Source organism: Melopsittacus undulatus, chromosome 6 (assembly GCF_012275295.1).
Source record: "Melopsittacus undulatus isolate bMelUnd1 chromosome 6, bMelUnd1.mat.Z, whole genome shotgun sequence".
NCBI lineage: Eukaryota > Metazoa > Chordata > Aves > Psittaciformes > Psittaculidae > Melopsittacus > Melopsittacus undulatus.
In genome coordinates this window covers 70,914,565-70,934,353 of record NC_047532.1, presented here as the reverse complement: position 1 = coordinate 70,934,353, position 19,789 = coordinate 70,914,565, and the positions used below count along the sequence as shown (strand labels likewise).

Here is a 19,789-nt window from a genome sequence, read left to right as displayed (position 1 = left end):
TAGGTCATTCACGATGATACAACTGCCCGTAACCCATATTAAATATACAGACTATTCACTGTGCCCAAGCACCACTTTAAAGAAAAGCTGGTGTACAAGGAGGCGTTAACCACATTGGAGTTGTGTAGTTCTTGTTTAAAGTAGACTATGAAGGAGGTAATGTAATCTATGCTCTGGAGAGGCTATCAACTGCTGTGTGAAAAAAGCTAGTATTTCAAGAAAATGTGAGTGAAAAATAGCTGGGACTAGCTGGTCTCATTCTGTGCCAGTAGAGAAAATCTGCAGTACTACGCCTACGGTTAGGACACGGTGATTCAGGCTGGGACAACTGCACTACCACAAACAGTAGCTTAGCCTGAAGGGACACTGGGGGATGATACAGTCTGTCCCCCAGCCCCAAGACAACAAGAGCTTTACTTAATTAATTCTTGAGAATTGCCTAAGCAATTCTCTCTGGAGACAGGTTGCCCAAGTAATTCACTCCAATGACCACTGATCCTTAAATTTGTAAGTTTATTCCTATTAAGGAACATGACCTATCAAAATGTGGCTATGTATCCCCTTTCCCTTTGCCAAGCTAAACAAGGCCTTTTCTTTTAATCTTTGCATCTTCTATTTAACACTACAATTATCATCCCTCTTGCTTTTCTTGGAACTCCTGCTAATATCTGAAGTACTAACCATAACCTAGAGTTCTTCTCGACATGATATGAGTTTATATGGATATGTCTGTTAATCCAGTGTGAACACTAGCTTTTTCCATATGAAAAAACATGAGCACTTAAAAAGGGAATACTATCTCACACTTTATTATAAAATCCAGACTGCTAAATAAGCTTTCCACAGGCACCTTTTACCAGAGTTAAAGACGAAATTATATACCTGCCAATTTTATTCTTCAAGGTGAACAGAAGTCATTATATCTGACTCTTATCACAGCTTCTTTTATCTGCAGCATGTTGACATTTTGATAGTCTTCTATGTCAGCATTTTGGAATCTTCTCAGCTCAGTGGGGTATGTTACCTTGCTGAAGTGCTGAACTGCTAGTAATTATTAGATTGCAGATGGACAAACCAGTGCAATAAAATTGGGAAGCAAAACCCAAAAGTCTCACTAGAACTTAAGGAATGGCCTAAAGCCAATCTGCTACAACCCTGTATTCAAGGATTACTCAAAGGGATTACTGGGAATGTAGTTTTTCAATCTCAACAAATATAAGAATTAAAAACTGTCAGAATTGAAAATCCTCAGGAATTGTCTGTTTTACTCCTCTCTGTAGCAGTATTTTATTGATGTTTGATTCTAGTGTTTTAGTATGTTTGAATGCTCTTTTTCCTTCTACTTCTGCAATCTAATATTCTTCAAGTACTTGACCTCAGCTTCTCAGTAGGTGCAAGTTTTGTCCAGAATGGCCAATCTCAAAGTCCTAGTCACTCTAAAATTCTTCGCTCCCAAGATTAGATGGGTATAAATACGTTTAATCCAGCATGAATACCGTAGTTCTGTAGCACATTAAAGCACACTGCATAATTGTAGCCAATGCTGATAGTAAAGTTTTAGTAGAGTATTATCCAAATTCTTCTAAATTCTGATCTTTGATTTGATTACCACTGAATTTTACAGTTGCATTGTTTTGACTTCAGGGACACCCAATGCTGTTTGCATTCACTTACCCATCTCCAAACAACAGTCATGCCTTTTTGTCAAACCAACTGGCTTCACTGAGCTCACAGATCTTTTCTGCCCATTTGCTCTACCCTAATAATGAACAAGTAATCATCAGGCCAGTCTGAGCACAAGGAGGTTTTCACAGGAAATGGTGAATCAAGATTTCCAACTGATATGTGATCCTTTTAAGACATGATAGACTCTGATTATACTGAACCAGATAATTAAGGAATGATCGATTATTCAGGGTCCCAGCATAAAGATCAAAGTGAATCTGGAAGCAACTGCAAGACATTCTCTAGCTCTGAAGTCCTCAGGTCCAAACCTCCAAATTTATCCACTTTTTACTATGGCAGCTTAGGGATCTGGGTTTAATTCCCTGACAAGTAGATTCGCTGTTAAACAGGTTAACACAGATTTCAGGAGTAGTACCAATTAGCACATTGAAATCCACTACATCTTGTGTTTAATGAGGAGGGCAATGGAGAGAAAACACTGGTGTACTGACAGAAGCATTGGTAATACAGATAGTCACATTATGTTGAAATCTACCTAGGTGGTCTTGCATTAATTTGCTTGCATCTACTGTGGCTTCAGGTTGGTGCAAGTTATATCAGTCCTCAAGGCATGACCCACTGGTGTTAGAATGCACAACAGAGGGTAATCTTTATCTGATGGATATCTTAATTTCTGGATGAAGTCCAACACTGAGTGATACAGACTGCTGTTGCTGCTACACTACCCACAGTGTATTTGCCCCTCAGTGATCTGGTCCCTCTCCGACTCTTAACCATTATTCTTGCCTTAAATAGAAAGTTCTCTGACTGCAACTTTGTGATTGATACGTTAGCAGGGTATTGACATATGAGGTTAACAAGGGCATTCTACAAGAAGTATGCTATAAAAAAATTGATCTCCAACCAAAGTTAAAGAAAGAGGAAAATGTCAACAGAATACAATAGAAAAACAGGACAGAAACCAGAAATTACTTAGAAAACAGGAACTACGATAGCTTTTTGCTGTATTCATGCTAGGAAAGTTTGTTGGCAGGCTTCTTCTAAAGACCTTCCCTTGTGCAATGTGGTCAGCATAATTACACTGTGAAGCTCCAACACTCTAGAGTGGGTGGCATTATGACAAGTAATGACTTAGAATCATGGTAAGCTACAATAAAACCTTGTGACAAGTCATTAACTTGTGTCACTGCTTTCCTGACAGGACTTCAGGAATGATACATAGAGAAACTAGCCATTTTGGGAAGTACAGAATATGAACTCAAGACCTTTATCTTTTCAGACAAGCCTAGAGGAAGTCTCTTTGTGATACAAAAGATCATTAGGCTACCAAATCATGTAATTTGCTCCCTTCTTCTGGCTGCCTTTGCCACAGAATATATTTAGTAATAATGGGATTAGAAGGGGGAACCTATAAATGCTGGTTTAATAGAAGAAATTTCACACTCTGTAAAAAGGTCCATTTGCTATGTCCTCAGATAAACTGAATCAAGAATAATGAACTCAAAGAACTTACTGAGTTCTTACAGGTAAGCTCTTGGAAAGTGCACCTCCAGGATGAGCTAACCTTAATTCATTTGTATTACTTAGGAGAAAGAACCAGGTCTGCAAAAGCTAAAAGGGAGAATAAGAACAATTTTGTGGTTGATTGTGAAGTCTAACTCTATTCTTGCTGTAATGCACATTTTTTTTTAAGTGGCCTGAGGAAAAGTCCTCTCTTGATACTGCACTTTATCTTCACCATACTTGGTAATTTAATAAGGGTAATTCTACTTCCTTGCTGTGGAACTGTGTTACCTCTTTATTGTTTGGAAAGCTCTCAAGAATCTTGAGCTGGAAGGGTAAAGCTAGAGTATTTCTACGGCTGGAGAAGAAAAGAGCAGACATGAAAGCCATAGTTGAGCCTTGAGGACCTCTCTCCTATCCTGATGGACCACGTCTGCTTCTACCATCCATTCAGGGACATGAGAGTTCAGAGACAGTACCAGGGTCATGCTTCCCACATATTCTCTTTGGTGTCTCTCTTGTTCTGGGAATCACACAGGAAAGTCAATTTTGTCTTTTAGATACCCCTGAGAAAGGGTAAATTTGCCTCAAATTCTCTTTCACTATTAGAGATAGAACAGCGCTTTGGTCCTAAATAAGCCCACCTACAACAAAATCACACACTTGACAATCACCTGTGAGACCACTGATGTGAATAAAAAGGGTCTCTTAATGAAATTAAAATTAAGTTATATCCTTAACCCTAAATGTCTGCACAGAAAACTGCCAAACTTTACCAGGGTACCCAAAGCCCTGATTTCAGCAACAGCTGTACCAGCATTCCAAACTTAATTTCTGCCCTCAGTTAGTTCACCAAGAGTCCAGTTAGCCTTGCACTGTAGTCAGTATTACCTTTTTCTAGGCCTAGAGTCACTGAAATACAGCTAAAATTTAGGATTTGCCATGCATGAGGACTGGCTCTCTGTTGGAGATAGAACATCTCCAAGTGCCACTGCTCTTGGGTCACATGTGACTGAATCAGCAAAATCAGTTTAGCCTAAAGGCATGAAGTCCCACCTCAAATAAACTACCAAAAAGTACAGCAGTATTAAAAGTATAGTAGTTTTGTGAACTACACAAAATAAATAAACACTTAACTCTATGCTAAACATTGTGATAGAACCCTAAATCAAAGAGGTAGCTCTGCCTAGATCATCCCTTTAATGAGTTCCTAGAAGAACTAAGGTTTTTAGATTAAAAAAGATTAACTAGAGTAACACACCCAATTTTAAGTAGAGAAAATTTCTATTGATTATGCCAGAACATTAAAAAAAAACCCCAACAACACAAAACTATACAACTTTCCTCATTTCCAATGTGTTATTAAAGCTGGAAACTACCCCCAGTCTTAGTTTTAGGTAACTGAGTGACTTCCTGGGTTGCAGTACACTTTACCCAGTGTCTGACAGACCCTTCTATCACCTTTGAAGCCAGGCCCTCTGCATTTACAACCATCTTCACTCTCTGTCTGTCTCCAGGCTGCCATCCATACACTGGGACCTCAACTTCTGCCTCCAGTACTCTCTTGCACCCTAGACAAAACTCTGCCCTTCAGGAAAAGGCTAATTCTTCCTCCTTTTGAGAGTCCTAGCACTCAACTCACATAATTTAAAGAAATATCACATAACATCAGGAACAATCAAATCAGGCATGCTCTTTACACTGCCAAAGCAAGGGTACAGGTGTAGGAGAGACTTGCCCATTAAAACTGGAATGCTAATGTCAGAAAACCCTAACCAAACCAACCAAAACCCAAACAAACAAAAAGGCAAATGGTGTGATGGAAATGGGACTTCATAGGCAAATGTTTAAATTTACCATGTAAGCCTAGGAGAGTGCACTTTTGGTTTGTTCTGATGTTGGATTCAGGAGAACAGCACTGAACTTGAACTCTCTTAAATTTCATTTGAACAGCTGAAGGCAGAAATAAAACCTAACCTAACTCTTCATAATGGATACTATAAACAAGGGTATGGAAGTCAGAAGGGAGTGGCTCTGGAATTAAAATACTGGCAATAGGAAATACTAATCTCAAAGAAAAGGATTCTCCTTCTGTGTCTGAGATTCCTACATGACATAACTCTGAGAAAGACAATAAGGAGATGCAAGCATGATACTCCTATATGTATACCTCAGCATGAATACTGGTGTAAGTGATGAACAGATCAGGCAGGGCTGAACGAGTCACCTATTTCTTAACCTGAAGAATTGTCAAAATTCCTAGAGAAACAGCAGTACAGTTCCCAGTTTCCAGACCAGTACTGAAAACTGTCATATAGGAAAGGGCAAATAATGACTTTTTTTTTGTTGCAAGCAAATGAAAATTGCTGTGGTAAGAAAAAGGAATGTTATTTCTACTGGTTAACTTAGTTGTCTGAGTTAAGATTGTTTTTCACATAATTTGACTTTGATAAATGGATATTGTGGACCCAGAACTATAAAGTGGTTTAGTAAAGACAGAAAAAAAGAAGGCTTGTCCTTGCTGAAGAAAGATTGTGTTCCTATTCTGTCCAGTGCTTCAATGAAAAGTGAAGGAAATAGTTCGAGCAAACCAGAGCTGGAAACTCCCACATCCTCTTAACAAAGTCTCCCCAGCATGGCTTATGACACCAAAATCACTGCATATTTTTACTAAAGTTAATCATTGATGTTTCTAAAGCAGTTTTGAAAATGTGAAAGTTTAGACTATTCTGACTGGTCTAAATGTATTACCCTAAGAACACCCAGATAACAGTATCAATGAAACTATTTATAGCCAAATTATGTGATAGATCCACTTTTTCTTGAAATATATGGATTTTGAAAATTAGCATTTTGAACAAAATAGTTTGTTTTTACACATTGAATAATTACAGTTCAACTGACTAAAATAGAATGCTGAATCTTACTAACAAAGTGACTTTTCATACCATTCACTGAATATAGTTTGAGCTGATCCAAACTTACCATAAGATAAGCATTGCTAAAAGCAATATAGTGAAATCTTGTTTCATGCACGTAGTAAAAGCTCACCTTTTGTTCACACTACCTTAGCTAAATCCTGACATTTTCATGAGATGGAAAATTTGTTTCTACTTTGGAGGGGCTCCAATTCTCACACTATTAAAACAGTATTAACATAATCTTGCAGTAAATTCTAAAAGCAGGGATAGGTAAAATTTCAGTAGTCTAAATCAGGTGTTTCACCAGAAAGGCAGAAACATCTTATCCTGAATGGTTATTCAATAAGCTGTCAAATTATTCAAGGCGATGCTAAAAATGTCTGAAAACAATTGTACCTTTCTATTTGTTTAACAGCTTAAATACTAAATATAGTCTGTGGTCTATATTTATTGTGAGCTGATATGAGGAGTTTTACCCTAGTTCTTTTTCTTTGATATAAAGAGACAAAGATGCAAAGGAAACAAGATTCCCATCCATACAGAGATTTTTAGGGGGAACCTCCCCCTTCAACACCTAAAGATTGCTATTAGGGAATGATAAAAACACAATGCATGAATGAAAGACATTAAGGGGAAGAAGTTACACCAATAATGCACAAAAATATGTAGACCTATACAGAAGAACCAAGAAATAAACATGAAGGGATTGAAATAAGATTTCTTTAGCTGAGCTCCTGAGAAATTATGATGTTTCAGAGTGCAATATGCATTGATTATCCACAGTCCCTATGGCATTTTATCCTAGAATCACAGAATAGTTTGGGTTGGAAGGGACCTTCAAAGCTCATCTAGTCCAACCTGCTGATGATGAGCAGGGACATGTGCAACTAGATCCCACATCTGGAAAGAACTAAATTTACTCCATAGACTAATTACATCTGCACTTGTTAAGTCTGGAACTTTGCTTTAAAAGTACTGCACCAAAACTACACAAGAAAATAAGTAAAAAACAAGCATAAAACCTCCACAGATCAAACTAAGAGAAAATTTCTCTAAATCAGATTGGTACTTGTCAACTATTCATCCCAACAAAGTACTGGCTAAACCAAAGTTCTGGTTTCTGAAGCATCTGAAAGGTATTTCACTGCATATTTTTACCTAAAAAAAGGAGTAACATTCCCTTAGAATATTAAAACCTTAGAGTATAATTAAATGTATTCTGTCACATATTTAACATCAGTGAAAAATTCCAGTACACCTGAAGAACATCCTAAAGAGACAGAAGCTAACCAGCCTATACTTTCACAAATATATGGGAACAGCATCATGCTGATTAGCTCGCTATCATAATACCTGTCTTGGTGGTCAATATTCAAAACTTATCAAATCTTTTTTTTAGGATTAGCGTGGCTTTATTCTACATGTTGTCATCAAAGTGAAGATTGTACCTTTACTCCAAGATGTTCATAATCTAACAGCTGGATTTGCTTCTAATACTATTTATACAGAACAGCTCTGCCATGCATAAGATGTCCAAATTTTGCAGATAGACGACACAATAAATGAGCAGAGATAAAACTGGCAAACAAGGTAATAATGGTGAAAGAGAGCCAACATTAAAGAGTGGGAAAGAAACATGAGCTGTGTTAAAGCATTTTTTCCTAATCATACAGTTTGCTTCACTTCATGCTTTGTCCTAAATAAAAACAAGACACAGTTCATAAACAGAAAATTAACAGGGAATTAACTTTACCAGAGCAGATGAGTTTAAGGTGTAAGGCAGAGAGCAGAAAAGACATTGGCATAAGGACCAGAAAAAAAAGAACAGGATTATAAAAGGGAGAAAACCAGAAAAACTAGTATTTGAGCAAAGGCTCATACAAGTACGACACTGGGATTGGGACTTTTATTTTGCTCTCACCTTTACTTCTGGTCTATAACAGGGTGGATTGATTAAATTAGTGGAATTACCAGTGACATACATCCAATGTCAAGAACACAGGGTCAGGCCATGAGCTGGGAATGAAATTTGAGGCAGAGACTAAAAGGAGATAGCTGGAGTTCTTTGGAGTACCATTTAGATAGTTAGCTTCAAACTGGGTAAGGCAAATCATTAGACAAAGTGAAGACAAAAGATAAAGACAATGTTTCACACTGAATATACAAATTGGATTAAACACTTCTTTAGATGATGGGAATTCAAAAGTCTGTTAATGTCCCATCCATTTTATCCTTGGACTCATTATTAATTCTGGCTTTACTTCAGATTTTATACCATCAACCTTCCAGCAATTTATTTACTATGCAATCAGTGAGACAAGATTCTTTTTTTGGTCTGCATTCATAATTCTACTGTCTATTTTTTACTGTCATATTACCTTGCCAACAAGCACCAACTGTGAGCTGCATGGCTATGTGGGAAGGGTGGATAGGCCAGTCATTGGTCACAAGGTAAGGTTCATACGTTGTTCCATCCATGTATAATGTAACAACAGGAAATTCAACATTGACAACGTAGTAATGCCATTCTTTATCACAAATCTGAAAGACAAAATGCAAGACAAAATATTAATTACTGCCAGGTGACTAGTTTTTATATCCCATATGTTTTTAAAATTCTCTGGCTTCCAAATTTCACTCAGGGAAGACAACAACGTTATTGTGATTTATACATCACTAAAACTAATGGAAGTTAAAACAGTGTTGATAAATACTCTTGGCATACTTGCAGAATACAGCTGATATATAGAGGCATCTTAAAACACACTGTTTGAAAATGGGTAACAGAAAAATCAGGCAATTTGGTATTTGCTCTGCATTTTCACATTTCTAATACACAATATTAGTTTCTTAATGTCTGTATCCAATTTTGAAATATAAAACTATATAAGAAATGCATACTTGGGATGTATCAGCATAATTACTGTTAGCTTCAGAAAATAATAGACAGCACTTAGTCACTAGATTGATGAGTTATTGTCACAGATTTGATTAAGTTTTTGTTATTAGCTTATTGCATTAGTACTTGGGAAATCCTATGCAATGCACCAGGACTTCCGTAGTACTAGAAGGACCTCTGTTGTGCTCTGTATACACACAGATGGACAAGTAGTGTATGTGTCCACCTGATCTGTGCAGGAAATGCAGATCTTCTCCATCCTTCCATCTTCTGGCCTTAAGCGTTTTCCCAGATGATTAACAAAGTAAAGATCTATGTGGTTTCAATGACATACATCAGCTTTGAAAACCAACAGCAACATTTACACCATAATTCAAGATTGCAATATTAATATCAAATCTCAGATCAATTTCTGAGCTGGGCAACCAGGTGGATGATTGCAAGATGGTCAGATTAGGTTTTAGTTCAAAAAGGTACAACCAGATGAATCAGTGCCTCTGAAGACAGAAGTCTAGTGTGTAAGTATCAAAGCCTGCCCAATCCTTTCTTCCTTGGTTGTATCTTTCAGATTTAAAAGTCCTAAGAAATAAACCATGGCAAATTGGTAAGATGGGCTGTTTTCAAATGTAAAACAATAGTTACAGTCATGCCCCTTTCAGATCTGTAGAGCTACTTGTTTTGATGTATTAAGAAATGGAAGTGCTTGCAAGCAGAAAAGGGTTGTTTAAACATAACACTTTGTCCTTGGCTGGGTTAAGTGCTATCTACTGCAATATCTGCCCCTTGAAAGCAAAAGCTAATGTTTTGTTCCAAAAGACACTTCAACAGGTACTTAATCAGTTCTATTTCAACGGATGCATTTATTACTGCAGACATCATAGCTCCATAGCAAGAGATAAATGCAGTAAGAGGCTGCAGGAGCCTTCCTTTTGTAAACAGTAGACAGTGCAAATGTTTTCTGAAGGTTAAATGAACTGAAACCACAACTGAAAGTAAATGAATTGAAAGACTGAAAACTACTGAACAAACAGCAATCACAAATAGCATTATGCAGTCCTCCCATTCAAGGAAAAACCGTTTGCCAGGATTTCTGACTGATCACTAGAATGTGATGCATCACAGCCGTATGCATCAGACATTAAGTACACTAAACAAAATGAATAACGTGCCCAAGTTGGAGAGACCTTGCATTACAAAAACTACAGGCCTTACCACTTGACACCTTTCAGAGAACCGTTCCAGATTATTTCTCTGTTGCGAACCTAAACTGCATCACCTGGGATGCCCCAAGTGCCATTGAGGAACACTTTAATACAGCAAACCCAAACAGTTTGGGACATAATACACACAAAGCACTTGATAATGTGCAGTTGGTCTGATTACTGACTTAACCAATAGGGCAGTTATATTTTTCAAACAAAACGCTCCTGAAAACACAAGATTACATAAATTCCACAATACAGGACTCTAGCAGTGGGGATCCAGTGCCTCCAAGAAAAATGCAGATGCCCAACTGCATATATCCACTCTAGGCAAGGTACTTACTAACCTCTATTTTTTTCTGATGCATCCTGGAATATAAGACAGTGGAAGTGTAGGCAGCTTGGTAAAGCCCTCACGTCATTGCTTACGTGCTTTTCCTTAGATTTCAACACACAAACACCAAGTTTAATTTCAAAGGGAATTCTGGCACAATTAATGAGATTGTGCTTCCTGAGTTTTCAAAAGCACCCAAGTTGGTCGGGCACTTCATTGTCATACAATTTCAATCCAGCTTAGGTGCACAGATGCGTGTATGTGCCACCAAAAGAACTTTTAAATATCTGTCTTGTGTCCAAGTGTAAAAACAGACATTCCACAAGGAAGCAATACAATTGTTTACAAACCTGGAATACACCCCAGTCATTCAGCAGCAGGCAGTATTTCATGCCTGGCCATTTCACAGGCAACAAAATAATGAAATAAATAAATGTGGAGGGTAATTTGTTATGCTGTCATTTCAGGCACCTTCTTCACCTTGTTAACACAGCGAGACAGATTTTTTCCCTGCATGCACTCCACAGTGGCAATGGAATATAACATGATTGAAGCCATGAAAATAACATTATAAAATAATACTAGTTTGGCAAATAAATACATTTAATAATCTCAAGAATTTTATTTCTTAAAATATAATTTATAGAGCTGTCCTAATGAGATAAAATTACAGCTGAGTAAGTTTGGCTTTCAAAGACTGCTGCATGGCTAGGTTGGCCTCATCACTCTATTGTGTCAGACTGCCTCTAAAATGTATTAATCAAATCACACTGAATTAACCAGCTTGAAGTCTTAGTGCTGATTACAAGCCACTGATCTGGAATGTGCTTTTATGAAACAGATGAAAGCAGATGCAAATGTACATCTTATGAAGGAAGTTTCCCAAGACATTAAATCTAATGAGTAACATCAGAGATTTTTCAGTTGAATACTGAATGAACCATGCATGCATGAGAACATGCACTTTACAGCTTAACAGTTTTTTTAGCCTCACTTAGGTCAGCTGGAGCATACTCATGCAAAATGTATCATTTGCCTGTTTGGTTAGATAAACAAAGAGAGTGTGTACTTTTGAGTAGTTCAGTACTGAACAGCCATGCATGCTCACAACCCTCTGGCTAGCTTCTTGAAAGTCCCTTAAGTAATGTTCAGCAGACCACTGACTTCAACCACACTCACACCCCTGCACATCCTGCCAGTGCTACTCAGAGCACACTTTGAATCTATCCCTTTAGAGCTGAGACAGCAGACAATGCAGCCAGCTTTCTGGTTTGTGTGACTTTGCTGACAAAGTGGTCTCAGAATACACTCAAACACCCACAAAAAAAGCAGTAAATGGAGGAAGAAAAGGACAGGAAGGAAAGCTCTCTACTTACCAGAATGAGCACTACTTAGTGCAGGTATAAGATACAAACTCTTTCTGCCTAAATAGTCTGAACCATTATTGTCTACAGGTTGCTTAAGAAAGCACCTTAATCCAGCTCTAAAACAGGCCATGCCACTCTATTCACTTATTTATGCCTGTTGTAGTGTCTTATCATACTCTGAACTGCCCCTTCTCCCCCCCCCCCCCCCCAGCATTCTTTAGACCACATCTAAAATGCTGTACCTCGTTTTGGACACCTGAATACAAGAAGTACAGGGACAACAAAATGGCCATCTCTTGGCATGTGAGGAGAGGCTGAGAAATTAGCCCGGAGTAGAGCACCATTAGGGGCATGGTAATAGCAGCCTTCCAGTGCCTACGGAGAAACCACCAGGAAGATAGAGGCTTTTCAAAGCAATGCATGCTGTGACAGAGATGCAATAGGCATAAATAGAAACAAGATAGGTTCCACTCTTGCTTATCTAGTACTTCTGTTAACTGATGACTGCTAATGTGAGCTAAGACTCACCAGAGTAAGAACTGCTTTGTAAAACAGATTTTTAAAATTCCCTTTTAGAAATAAACCACCCAAATCCTAAAATCTCTGGGAAATAATCCCAAATCATTGTTTTCCATCAGTCATGGTATTTCTCTGCAAACATACTCCAGGCATAAAAGAGAAAATAACGTAAAAAAACAAAGCCAGACAACAAGAGGTAGGTACAAACTGTAACCATTTCATTTGAGAATGCTAAAATGCTTTCAACCTCTTGTCTATCTTTTCCTTTATTCTGATTTGGCTAGTATCAGCAGAGAGGGAAACATTTTGAGATAAGCTAAGTTTTCTTCTCTGAATGTCTGCAAGCAACAACAGAGGAATTTATCCTCCAGGTAACTCCCTCACTCTTACATCCCTCTGATACACAGCCCTCCCATCTGTCTTGCAAGTATTATTTTTTTCCGTATTACTCTTTCTCCTGGCTATGAGTTTCAGCATTTTATCCTTTTACCTACAGCATTTAAAACTATTATAGCACCTTAAATATTAATTTATATAAAATCAATAAATTCTATGCCATCGGTATACACCACTGTTATAGGACTAATTCTGGTCCTATCCTCCCCTTTCTGTTTTGTTTTTGCTAAATTATGTTGCTAGCAACCTGGTCAGCTGCCTGACTCACATTCTTGCAGTAACTCATCCCAATCAGACTTAATTCCAGTCTTACTACCTGATTCAGATTTAAATAGTTGCACATGAGAATAAATTACACAGTATCTTCTTCATAACAAATTCCTAGACAAGGTCGGAATGTCAGTTCTGTTGTGGTGTTGCTTGTGCCCAAAGGGAATGTTAATGGGGCTTGTGCATCTCCTCAGGGAGGGTACTGGGGCTGAAAAAGAGACCTACTGCTGACAGCAAATTATGTGCTAAAAACTTGGAAATATTAAGCAAAGCGTAACTGTAACGACAAATAGCTGGGCTGGTGAGGCCAACATGGACAGTACTTCCTATTTTTGTCACCATCTAGAGATGTCTTAAACCTGCAAACACAGAGCTTTATTTTCTGAAAGTGAATAAAAGATACACACAGAAATTGTAAAGGTCTTCAAATCTCCCCCTCTGCTTTTTATGGAAAAATTCTAAATATGACTACCATTAAACATTAACACTGGATGAATTATTTCACTTCTGCAGTTGAATTCTTCTGAACAGAGGTGACTTAAGCTGAAAAAGAATGTGTGCTTCTGCTTGTTCAACCTAACTTTACAGAATATAAATCATCATGCCTGAGCTGATGTGCATCTGCTGGAATGTCACTCCAAGATGCACTGGCCTTCACAGAACTGTAACTGTTTTCTATAGTCATGCAGCACTTCAGCAGCAGTCATTAACTCTGTGTCCTCTCAACAAATCTATTTTCTGCAGTTTGGTAGTACTTCAATAAGTAAAACATTTAGGCCAGTCTATAATGAAGACTATAGTGGAGAAGGCTATTCATTTATAGCGGAATGCGATTATTAAGGAAGGAAGAGCCACATTCACATGGGGATTACAGTACCCAAGCAGCTAGAATACTAATGCTTAACTCTGTTTGCAAGGAGGTCAGGAGTACACTGGGGATTATATATTGCATATTTTTATAAAGTAGCATAATAGAAAGTTAGTCATGCTGAGTGTGTCAGTACTGCTGCACAAAAATGCCCTCTCCAATGGCTGTGCATGTCTGGAAAAATGCAGTCTACAGACGGTCATGAAGGCACTGTTTCTATAATAAAGAGTTGCAGTGCATCCTATCTTCATCAAGAGGTTGAATTATTATCACATGTATTAACTGACAGCTAATAATCACTGTTATGCTTTTATTAATGCTATTTAATGTATTTATAAATCTGCAAGTCCTTCAGCAAGCAAAACACCTCAAATCTTTTGTATGCTCCTGTGCAGAATACAGTGCTTACAACCTTAACAATAGAATACTTTCCTTATTTGGAAGCATAATAGAGGTCAGCATTATGAAAACTTTGTACACATGCAGACACAACTCAGGCCCTGCATTTTTATCTCATTTGATTAAAGATGACAACAAATAGAGGGATTCCTTCTTTGACCTTACATTTAAAGGCACTGGCATTATTCACTCAGTTATAGCACCCAGATCAAACCCTCTACTCTGTTCTGAAAGCAGCCACATGCTTTGTAGTAAGTCTGCTGCATGGCACCTTGTTCAGCACACAGAGTGCAGATGATGTTTGGGTGGGGACAGGAAAGATTATTTTAAGAATACCACATTTTTCTTTGCATCTCCAAAATAGTCCTTTCTGTAAGAGCTTTGTAAAACTTTACAGATTCTGGAATTGCTATTTTCTGTTGGTGACATTGAACAGACACTTAAATGCTTCCAATGTATCTTTATAGAAAAACTTTCATAGATTTTGATACATCAAAATATTTTTATATAGTTTTGATATATTTTTATAACACTGAAAGCACTGTACTGCATACAGAGAACTCAAATGCACCAGAATGAAAGCCTCTAAAAGTTTCATTGCATCTTTAATAGGGACCTAAGGAATAGTGGCACTCTAAGAAAGCAAGCCTGAAAAAGATACTGATTTGGAAATATCTGGTGGTGGATTTCAGGTAAAAGTGTTAAAATTACATATATTTACAGTATTTTGGGAGAAAATTACTGTATATTTACATATGTAAAATAGCAAGTTTAATATTTAATAATAAATTTTTAAATTTTATATTATTTAAAAAGAAAATTTCTTGAGAGTTCTAGGCAATCTACTCATTATGCAGAAGACTGATGACTTTTTCATGAAGGCAGTGCAAAGGTGAGCATATAGAAAGCTTTGTCCTCTCCCACTCTGAGGTTTATAACATCTCTCTGATAAATGGGAACTTTAAAGATGTTGTTGAATGAGCTCTTATCTGTTACTTTAGAAACTCATTTAGTATCTTAATGGTTTTCCTATTGTCAGTTCTCATCCACAGGCTTCTACAATTAAGGCATGTGAGTTTAAAAAAGGAAAAGAATGTATCTCAGGGCACTGCTTTTCCTATAACTGCTGCTTCCTTTTGATTTCTTCTAATAAATCTTTGCCTTCAATTTCAGTAGCTGAGCTCCCTGTGAAAGCTCATTAGGTGATACAGGGAAGTAAGTTACACAATTGACTTTTGATCTCTTTTTCTTCATTGTCTATAAGCACCTTATGATATTTTTCATACTTTTTAATTATCCCATCACTACCAAGAATAAAAGATACACAGATACACTACTAAAAACGTCCTAGCGGAGACTGCAAGTCTGTAATTCAGTATGCAGATAGTCAGTATTCAGGATGTGCTTACTTCACTGGCGTCGTGGGTTACCTAGTGCATTTCTGACTTCTAATGCAATGAAAAAAAAATCCATTTCTACTGTAAATATGGAGGTTTTATAGCAAAAAATTTCCTTCTGTGAGAATCAAGAGATACCCAATTGACACTGGCACTGTGCTACAGTTTAGTCTGTCAGCCTGTTCATTTTGTGGATGAGCTACTGGAAATAAAGGCAAATGAAACTCAGAATAATCAAATTCATCCAGTAATACAAATTTTTGTGTCTTGTATCATTATTTAGTCTACTCCAGTAATAGGCTCTGTGCATTAGGCCAGACAGTTGCCACGTGTTTGCTTTACTTCATCTAAGCATTGCTGAAACAAAAGGATTAATCTTAAGTCCCTTTCCAACCCTAACTATTCTATGATTCTATGATCTGTGGCAAAGGATGGGTGTATTCTTCACCACTAAGGGGAGCTATGTAGACTGCAAATCTGTCCACAGTATCTCCACAAGCTCTTCAGAAAACTTACAATAAAGCTCTAAATTATTCACATTATCATATAATTCCTTTGGCTTTACCTATGTACATTTACCCTTTAGCAGCTGCCTCACAGGACACTTGTTTTTCCTGTCTGTAAAATCAGTATGTCCTGCCTTGGAAGTGGTAATAGATACAGTATGTATGTAGTAATTAAGACAGACTGGAAGAAAAATCTACTGTGTATGAGAAAAGGAGGAATCAGTATACTCTCACCAGTTAAAATAACAGGTGACACATTGAAAAGCATCCTCAAAATCTACAAATTCAGGGTTTTTTTTTTCCATAAGAATACTGTGGTACAGTGAACCTTCACATACAACTTATACTTTGAATGTTAGCCCTGCTTTTAATTTGGTCACAAAGTCTCTCTGAGCAAGTGTCTGAATTCTCACAACTGGTGGCAGGCAGTGGAGGCAAAAAAAAACCCCAGGCCATCAGATTGCTCTGCTGTGGACCACTGCTTTTATGCTTATAGACTAAAGCATCACCACTCTTCCAACTGTTAGCAGTAGTGGTTGTTAGATGGAGTAATTTGTACTTGTGAGGAAGGTTTTCTATCGCTGCTATCTGTATCAGAACTTGGATGTCTCTAGTACATATGCTGATATTATTTAACTTCATGTATGGGGCAAGAATTTGTTAAATATTCTTCTACATTTGTGTTTTAAATTTATTTATTTTAAAACTACCTTTTAAAGACCTTACAGCAGCGTATCTTCTGATCTGTGCATTTTATTGCCATGTAAATCTGCAGTTGTAAAGGAATATAGACTCATAGCCTCACAGAATAGTTAGGGTTGGAAAAGACCTTAAGATCATCTAGTTCCAACCCCCCTGCCACGGTCAGGGACACCTCACACTAAACCATGTCACTCAAAGCTCTATCCAGCCTGGCCTTGAACATCGCCAGGGATGGAGCATTCATGTGTAATCAGTCCTAGAATATAGGAGAGATTGAACACTGTGAAAATTAATCCCTTCTTCCTGGAACCTCAACTAAGTATCAGACAAACATTAACCAGAGAAGGAAGCAAAAGAGATACTTCCCTGCTCCTTATGCAACTCTTAAGCAAGTTATTGCTTCCTCACAGAGCTGAGGAAACTAGGAACACAGTTTGTATTCCCTGCCTCTAGTTGCATGCATAAAAGGAAGAGAAACCTCTTGGGATTATATTAAGGAGGATGAGAGCCACAGGAATCTCATTCTCAAGGCTCTACTGACAGTGGAGCAAGACTGAGCTCTTATATGGGGTACCAATTATATGCCCATAGCTAATCTGAAACCCTGACAATAATGGCCCTAAAACTCTCTTCAGATGGCACTATACTGGCACCTTATTTAGAAGCTAAGTAAAGCAGAACACATTTCCCATGACATTATGTTTTGAAACAGAAACTGCAGGTGAAGGATTGGAGGCACTTCACCTTTATAATCTCACTAACTGAAAGGATAATACAGTTTAATGCGAAGTATTTCAATATTATAATTTTGTATATGTTATAAAATGAGTATTTCAGTATAAACGATTCAATACAATGTACTGAGTATAAACCTAATGGATTTTCTTATGTACCTTGCTCAAGTAAAAGCTGTACACAAAAAAGTAGTTATTTATCATCTAATCACAGTCCCTCCAAACAGATATTTTCAACTGTCTACTCACTGCCCGGTCCATATTTTTTTCTCCTGTTTTATGTTTATAAAACTTAGACCTTTACTTTCACTTAAACCCCCCAACTTTTCACAGACTGTTCAGGAAACAGCCCTAAGATTTGTTTGGTATTCTTTAGAAAATACAGGTAGACCATGCTGATAGAATACCTTGTGTTCTGATATTAATTATACAGTATGGCTTATTTAACATGTCAAACAGCACTGTGGATGTCCATTCAATCATCCTGAAAATTTGGTTGGGGAAGAATCATCTTTCAACAACTTTTTTTTTCCTCTTATTTCAATCCTTCTCAACCTTTTCCCCTCCACATACATTCACATGAATGTAGAAAGAAAAGCAGACACTTAAAAGAGCTGAGTCTATTGGCAACTTACAGATGTAAGGCATGTTTTGATTTTCCTGAGATAAAAACATTAATCTTGCAGAGCTCTGTAATGCATTTTATTTTGAAGTTGACTGATACATCAAATGTCTTTCATCCAAAGAAGGAGGTGAACAAAGACACTGCAATCACCTGGTAGCAACTGGGGCAAATGTTATACTACTGTGAGCCAGTTTTCATCTGATTTGTGTATCATCCTCAGTTTAAAAGAGCTAAGTATATGGATCTGACTCTGAGCTTTCCAAGATTTATTACCTGTTTTTATCTAAACTACCTGCCCCATATGCTAGAGAGAGGATGTTAATTGTAGTGTTGACCTCTTTGCTGGATATTCTCTTAGTCTCTCTTGTGTTGTTGGCATTCTGCCAGGCACAGTTTATCACTGTCTTTGGTCACAGTGCTGTGTACCCTCTTTTGTAATCACAATATTCTCTCTATTACTCTATAATTTAATGAAACCAACTTCATTCCAGCCACGTATTGATGTCTGAGTCATCTGCAAACAAGCCCTTTATAAAGACTTCACCTGAAAGGAATTAACAGATCTAATGGTAAACTTCTATTTGTTAACTGTATTAGAAGAAAGGAGGAGAAAGGGGAAAAATAATAATCAAAGACATCTCGCAGCCTCTCATTTTTAGAGTCCCCTGGTAAGATCTTGCATGGTATTATTGCTGGCTCTTTCCTTTTCTGTCTAACTCTTGGAAAATACTACACTACTTTGTACATATACATATGTATGAATGCATAATATATAAACATACATATGCATACTCAAACATACAGCCTTTGGAGTTTTTATTACAACGTAGAGTGAAATAAATTTGAAAGCAAATTTGCAGAACACTTGGAATTCCAGTATTTTACAATGAAAAACTCACTATTATCACTAAGATGAATAAATCTCAAAGAGCTCAGATCGGTGCAAATATTTTCTTAGACCAATTTGTAGTATTCTATCAGTTGTGAGGCTCTTATTCTAGTTGTAAAGACTTCCAGGATACTTTCAGAGCTTGTATTAGAACAAATCATTTTATAAACTTCTAAAAAAAAGGAGAAATTATCAGAGAATGCTAAAGGATCTAAAAAGTTTTCAGAAACTATGTATTTAATAGTTGAGTTGGACTGAAATTGAAACTAAACATGTAAGTGAAACAGAAAACTTGTAACTGTTAATTATACTATTAAACAAAAGTATTATTAATACTCCTTCAGCTACCTAACAACTAAGTCTTGGTACCTAATATAACATAAAATATTTTGGATAAACTGTTGCCATGAACCCATGAAGAAATATTAATGTGATCAGGAAGGAACATGTTGATTATTCTTCATGAGTAGGAAGTTTTTCCTGGTCATTAAACTCTTTCTGCTTTTCTCTCTCCCTCAAGTAAGTCTAGTGAACATCGTTTGAACATGGTGTTCTGAATTGGGCAACCCATC

The 19,789-nt window shown here is 37.2% G+C and overlaps 1 protein-coding gene across 1 annotated transcript in view; it reads right to left on the bottom strand.

Annotated features, from left to right (window-relative positions):
* Positions 1 to 19,789, bottom strand: part of CLSTN2 (calsyntenin 2) — a 319,995-nt gene that overhangs the window by 15,199 nt on the left and 285,007 nt on the right. The window contains exon 9 of the mRNA XM_031053268.2: positions 8,489 to 8,651. Within this exon, the coding sequence (XP_030909128.2) occupies positions 8,489 to 8,651 (163 nt within the window). The remainder of the gene's footprint in view (positions 1 to 8,488; positions 8,652 to 19,789) is intronic.